At 36.9% G+C, this 7,445-nt stretch overlaps 1 protein-coding gene across 1 annotated transcript in view; it reads left to right on the top strand.

The window, feature by feature from the left end:
• Positions 1-1,647: 1,647 nt before the first annotated feature.
• LOC107706880 (acyl-CoA synthetase family member 2, mitochondrial) overlaps positions 1,648-7,445 on the top strand; it is a 28,077-nt gene continuing 22,279 nt past the window's right edge. The window contains exon 1 of the mRNA XM_016510712.1: positions 1,648-2,041. Coding sequence (XP_016366198.1) covers positions 1,932-2,041 — 110 coding nt within the window. The 5' untranslated portion in view covers positions 1,648-1,931. The remainder of the gene's footprint in view (positions 2,042-7,445) is intronic.

The raw sequence follows: 7,445 nt of genomic DNA, 5'->3' as shown, positions 1-7,445 counted from the left end.
GTTTCTATTACCCCACAAAAAGCACATTTACCTGTAATATGTTTACCTATTTTGTATAGTCATGCATTTAGTCCTGTGTGCCCAAATTGTAATCTATTTAAAATCACCTCATCTTTCCCACATCTTCCAAAATTGTATACTTCTTTAACTGATGAATTAATTTTATAATAAAACCTTCCTGTATCAGCCATAGTCAGCTATGTCCCACTTCTTCTTTTGTCTTTTACTGGTGACCGCACTTAACAGTGCATTACTGCCATCATCAGGTAGCTTGGATCAGAAACATTTCCTCTATTTCTTAGCATTTTGGTAGACTGCCATCTACCGGTAAACTACGGAGACGCATTTACCTCTTTCGAACAGTCAAGTGCAGGTAAGCCGAAAATGTTATGGAGTTATGGAGTACTTTCATATAAAAATAAAAGACATGTTATTGATAGCAGCGTCTCTATTAGAGGTTAAGGTTGTGTCGCCGCTAGTTTTTAAATAATCGGTTGTAGGAATCAAAACTAGCGAGTGAATCATTCTCCTGAGTCGGTTCTTTCAATGAATCTTTTCGAAGCGGTTATAAAGAGTCAAACAACTCATTGACGCTCTGAATTTTTTGCAGCAGTTTCTTTCCCCGTAAAACTGAAACGGGACATTTTAAAACACAGAGAATAAAAAAGAGCGCAGGAGAAAGTGGAATATTTAATAAATGGAAACTACACCTGCATATCCTGTCGTTTGCCAGCGACGAAGAATGTTTTTTATTAAAATCAACAAAAGTGGCAGTTTGTAAAGCTACTTTCTCTAAAAACGACAGCTTTCAATTAGCGTGGCTATATGTAGTTAGAAGTAAGCAACTAACGTACATGTTTGAGTAGGCTGTCGGGTATGCATGCACTCATTTTTACGCCTTCCTACATTCCTTTCAAACCCACTTCCCCTCCTTTAGTCAGACCCTAGTTGAGATATCACTCGAGAGAAGCATGAGAACAACAGCCCAGCTAACAAAAAAAGGTCCCCTGGACGTCCCCTAAATGGCCTCTGCGAACGTTTCCCACTCGTAGCTATCATATGATTGTATTTATAATTCAAATCATTCGTATAACAATATTCACGAGCCATTTGACTGATTGCCAGCTGTTACCGTCAGAGCTGGTATTTCAGTCTATAGATCAGGGCATGTGGTAGCTATTCGCTTAAGCATCTGTATTAAACATTCCCAATTAAATGTGTGACGTTTAAATGTGAAAATAAATGCTAAAAAGATGACTGCACGACTGAACTAGTTTCCTGATGTGATAACGTTTGTATTTGCGTCCTCTACAGTTCATAACATTCCTTATGGCACATTGTAACGCTGGGTTGTGTTGAGCAAGCAAGCTGTTGGCATTTAGTGAGCACATAGGGGGGGCATCAGGTGAGCAAGCTAGTGAAACGTTGCACGCGCAAAAGAGAAGGTCTGCACACATCCAAAAACGTATTTTAAATGCAAAATTGATTTCCGTGCGCTCGAAAGACTTTTTTCTTTGCGAAACGAACATTTTCTCCACAAACTCAGATCGCGCGTGTGCAAAATGCACTTTTGTGCGCTCAAAATATGATCTTTCGCGCGCAGAATTGTGGCAGAAATGTAAGCCCATACCCCTGCAGCTGCTTGTCTTGCAACTTGAGGTGTTGTTGGTTCAACGGTTAACTTTTGGGATCGTGGTGGCACGATCTTGGTGTTGCTAAGAAGTCGAGCATTCATGATATACCATTGCAATTAATTAATAATTCAGGGTTGCTTATTTTAATGTTGTGTGCATTTATCTTACATGTAAGCGCGCCAGGTCGTGTTTGGGTATGTGTTTTTGTTGGTTTGCAATAGCACTGACTTTCTCGATTAAAAAAACAAAACTAAAATTCTTCAGAGCTCACTTTTATTGTAAAGGTGAAAGTTAAAGATGTCTTCAAAGATTCTTCTGACTAATCTACGAACGACCGCAAGCTTCTGCAAAACACTGAATTTTCTGCAGAGACCCTGGAGTCCTTTCATAGCTTCTCAACAGAGTTGGTAAGAAATTGTTAAAAAAATGCATGCATCTTTTATGATTTATTTGGCGGAAGTTGTCAAACATTAGTCAAATTGCTTTTTATAGATTTGTTTTTGGAATTGTGTCTTCATATTCTTGGAAACTCGAAAATAACTCAGACTTCCGATGGATTGCATATCAGTTGTGTATAATGTTTTCATTAACCCTTTAACTGACACTACAGAGAAACAGATATGGGAGAAATTATATGTCAAAAAACGTTATCTAGTGAGTACAATTAATGATTCTGCTGCTCTTTCCTAGCCCTAAACCTACTCTTCACACAAAACTTTATGCATTTTTAAAAAACTTAATTGATTTAAAAGCTGTTTTCTTCATGGGGACCAAAAATGTCCCCACAAGATCAAAATTTACTGGTATTTCTATACTTGAGGGCAGGGGCGGACTTGCCCATTAGGCAAAGGTAGGCGACCGCCTTGGGCCCCCAAAAGCCAATGGCCCCCTAAAATGCTTTTCATATAGGATATGCGCATAAAGCGCTGACACTCAAACGGTTGCTGTTTACTGTGTTTATTACCTCGACAACCGTCCGAGTCAGTGGCGCCTGCAGGTGTACGGCACTGTGAGTACCATGAGCGCTCAGACTGACCTCAGATTTGCCCCGCAAACATTTCAGCAGTTATCATAGGCCTGTGTGTCCCATATAGGGCTGCACGATTAACCGAATGCGATTGTTATGCGCATTTTGATAGTAATGCCCATATTTTTACTCCAAACTCACTTCATAACGTCAGTCGAGTGTTTGAAATAAATCCTTCTGTGAGATGATGCGGCTTCTTACACAGAATAAGGCACGCAACATATTTCATAGTATTTAAGCAGTGATAAAGGCATTGCATTATAAATATACTTTATTTTAATGAAAATTATAATAATAAGAACTCGCACTTTCATGAGATCGGGTTAGCCTACAACAACTAATTTGTTGGCTATTTTACAAATGGGAATACAACAAATTCATGACAATGTTTACATTCAAGCTACCCATAAAATTTATTGTAAAAAGTACTATAAAAGCGTCTGGAATGCAATAAAGTAATTTTAAAAATAATTCACATATCATACAAAATTGCGTTGCAGCAAATCCTTTAAATTTTCAGGTATTCAGAACAGAGCACCATAAAAATCAGAAAATGCAGCTATACAATTACAGGACAAAGTTTTACACATATGCCATTATAATTTGTGTTTTATTTTTTTTAATTGTACGGAATTATAAAATAAAACGCAAATTATAATCGGGCCTGTTTTAGGTTTTTCCTTATTTTTATATTTTAGATATCCATCAATTATGGTAATAAAAAAAATGACTTTTGTGACAGCGTTTGTTTTCTTTATTTGATAGAAGCACAACATTTTGTTGATATTGTGAGTGCACACAAATAAAACTAGCCCCTTTACAGTTTAGAATGATGTATTACTGTTACCTTTATGAGCAAAAATTAAGTTGTTTAAGAGTATTAAGTTGTTTCCACTGTTAGAAAAAAATACAAGTGATCGCGCTGGCGCCTCCATGTCCTGCAGAGCGCACTTTAGCTTCCACTCTCCGCACAAACGATTGGATATGCATCTATAACAGTGCACATTTGTCTAGGTTAAACATTTAAACTAACATTGTGATATGCTTGAACTGTTTTATATCTATAGATTTTATTTTAGGCAAGTCGTGATGATTTGAGAAGGCTAAATGTTAAATTGATCAAACATAGGCTATGATCAATTCACTGTCTGCCGCTGGCCGTTACTTAAAAAAAACCGTACATATTAACGAAAAAAAAATGCTCCCAACGGTTTTCTAAATTTACTTTATAAAAAAACTAAACGAAATATAATCACTTTTCCATTGCATACAAAACTGAACTATTTTAATAGCTGAAACAGTAGTATAAGCTTTTTTTGGGAAAAGGGGAAAAAGACGTGCTAGGGCCTGTTTGAGACCCGTGCAGGGCTCTAATCCACTTCATCCAACGCTGTTTTGTTCTCATCTGTGAGCATGCTCTTGATATATGTATTTCACCTTTTTGTTGAGTTTAAAACGTGTGACACAGTCGTTCTGCTCTCACTGATCATTTGGTCCCAACATTGGACACAACTATGCGGCACCATTGTGCAGCAGCAAGCATCACAACAAAAAAGGAACCTCAAGGTTGATCTAGGAAAATGTGTGAAAATGTATAGGGCCCCATTCCTATATTTTCTCTGGGGCCCTATACATTTTCATATATTTAATACATTTTAATAAAGTAATTGAAAAGTTACACTACTTATTACATTTTAAGTAGGGTAACTTGTAATCTGTAACCTATTACATTTTCAAAATAACCTTCCCAGCACTGCAGGTATGTACAAACACACATTAAACCAGCATAAAATGGTTGGCTGATTTAAAGGCACAATATGTAATTTTCGCCGCTAGAGGGCGCCTATTGAAAATAAACAAATAGGCAAAGGCGTAGTTTGATGACGCAGTGACTGAGTGTGGAATCATGGGAGTTGTCGTCTTCATCCCCACAGCCGATGCAATCCGACGGGACTCCGGCAGAAATCATGTTCATGGATGAGCTAATGATTTATTAACGTAGTAGTATGAAGCAGGGTGAGGCTGAAAGCCGTTGAAGCGTAACGAGGCCACTGAACGAGCGCGACACACGGCTCGAAAGCAGCGGAGCTTTTATTATGCCACAGTCGACCGCTTCCGCTCCTTCCGGTCGTGCGTATGTAGGAAACAAAAGCAGCGCTGTTTTATCATACTAGATACGTTTGAAAGTTCTGTTATAATGCTACTCTGTGCGGTCGTCACCGGTCTATTAAAACGCACAACATATTAAAGCGTCTTTGGTGTTTCCATGTTTTCTACAAAACAAAATCGAGGGGTTATGACGTCATTAGCAGGCGACACAATGACACTATGGACACGGTCCGTGTCACTAGTTAAAATTGCTTATTTCTCTGGATTTAAACATTCTTCGAAACATTTGGGATAATGTAAGTACACAAGTCAGCAAAATATATAAAACTGTTCTAGTGGTTTTTGGATATTTTAATAAAACTATCGTACATATTGTGCCTTTAAGACGGTGTTCTTTTGGGCACCAAATCAGCAAATTAGAATGGTTTCGCTTAAGATGATGTGAAATGGTGAGTTTAAGTTACTTCTTTCCATGTGTATATGAGTTTATTAGAGCACGGTAAAGTTAGTTTTAGGTTTGATATTAGATGGATATTCGCCTAGGCTGCTTTAGGGACCGTCTGCAAATGTTCCTCTCAGTACAAAACGAAGTCCAATAATTAATACAAATTACGTTTACAAAGCCATAGTAAATGCCTTTTGGGCAAACTGACTGAAAATATTTAACCAATATGTCGCCTTAGACAATACCTCCCCTAATGTATGTACAGTACACAAATATTTTTAGAAAAAAAAAATACAGTAATTCATCAAAATGGGGTTTTTCATGTTCCAAAGGTTGTAGTACATTTGTAGTTACAAGACTGACTTACTACAGGTGAAATTTTGCCAATATCTCCTTTACTGTACATACATTACATAATTATTCTTAGAAAACAATTACTGTAATTCACCAAAATGTTTTTTTTTTTTCATGTTCCAAAGGTTGTAGTACGTTTGTAGTTACAAGACTGACTTACTACAGGTGAAATTTTGCCAATATCTCCCTTACTGTACATACAGTACATAATTATTCTTAGAAAACAATTACTGTAATTCACCAAAATGTTTTTTTTTTCATGTTCCAAAGGTTGTAGTACGTTTGTAGTTACAAGACTGACTTACTACAGGTGAAATTTTGCCAATATCTCCCTTACTGTACATACAGTACATAATTATTCTTAGAAAACAATTACTGTAATTCACCAAAATGTTTTTTTTATGTTCCAAAGGTTGTAGTACATTCCTAGTGGCCAGACTGACTCACTACAGCTGAAATTTTGCCAATATCACCCTTACTGTATACAGTACATAATTATTCTTAGAAAAAAATTACTGAAATTCACCAAAAGGGGTTTTTATGTTCCAAATGTTGTAGTACATTCCTAGTGGACAGACTGACTTACTACAGCTGAAATTTTGCCAATATCACCCTTACTGTACATACAGTACATTATTATTCTTAGAAAACAATTATTGTAATTCACCAAAAGGTTTTTTTTATGTTCCAAATGTACTGTATAACTGATATAGGCTTATGTTTTATTTATTTTTCCCTTTTTATTCGAAATATTCCCAAACGTGTTAACTATAACATGAAATATCTCGATTCTCAAATATGTGTAAGTAGATGCATTTGGCACCTTTATATATTATGTTAGTTAATAATGGGCGATGGGCAAAGTAGCCTAATAGTGTAATCTATTAACTTCTTTTTACTTATACCAGATATGGGTGTCATGCCATAAAATATTTTTAATAAGACTGACTTTGTATTTAATGTGAATTTAATAGAAACATTGTAATTTACTAATTATAACACTTTCATTGTACAGAAAGCAAAGAACATTGACATTATCAAAGAACATTTTAAGTACTCTCAAAAACTCTCATTATAATCACAGAAGCTGTTTACACTGTGAAATAAATATCCTACTTGCATCATATGTACAACTGCACTTTGTTGTTTCTGATGAGAGAATCATAAAGAGCAGAATTCCTTCAGCGAATGCGCGCACTGAACAAAACATTTACGCGATGACTCATCTGAACGCCTCTGATTGGTCATTGCATTCATAAGCTCAACAGAATCATGTGTGGTTTGTTACAATGTGCAGCTGTAAAAACGCGTCTGGCTCTGGCTCAGCGCCAGCCAAAGCGCAAACGCTGATTTGAAATTAGCAGCTGATGCTGTGCCACACTCCACGTTCTAATAACGCCGGTGTGATTGTATGAAATATAAAAAAATATTATTCTGCTATTTTTGTCTTTTGGAAGCTGCATTCAAAATTCATTTGGCTCAAAAATCTGATGAGTGGGCATGACGCCTCTGATGGTAGTGGTATCTTTCTTTGTAGGACTGTCGACTCTATAGAACAGTGGCACGCGAAACCTAAAACGGCTCGTTCTAACACGCCCCCACATGTCTACGTCACGATGTGGGAAGATTTGCATAACGCCGCCCAAATGTTCACGCAAATAAAGAAGGCATAACTTTTATTCTCGCTGTAGTATTGTTGTTGCGCCGCTGCCATGTCGTGAAGGCGCTGTGTGTTTCGTTGTGAAAGCAAATCTACTTTGTGGCCTTCCAAATGAGGACACAACTAGAAATCAGTGGTTAAGTTGTATTTACAACACTGTTCCAGAACACTTCAACCCAAATATTCAGATGTGTGCAGCACATTTTATGGAGGACT

Source organism: Sinocyclocheilus rhinocerous, unplaced genomic scaffold, assembly GCF_001515625.1.
Source record: "Sinocyclocheilus rhinocerous isolate Xijiao unplaced genomic scaffold, SAMN03320098_v1.1 scaffold144, whole genome shotgun sequence".
Taxonomy (NCBI): Eukaryota; Metazoa; Chordata; class Actinopteri; order Cypriniformes; family Cyprinidae; genus Sinocyclocheilus; species Sinocyclocheilus rhinocerous.
This window is presented reverse-complemented; position numbering and strand designations above follow the sequence as displayed.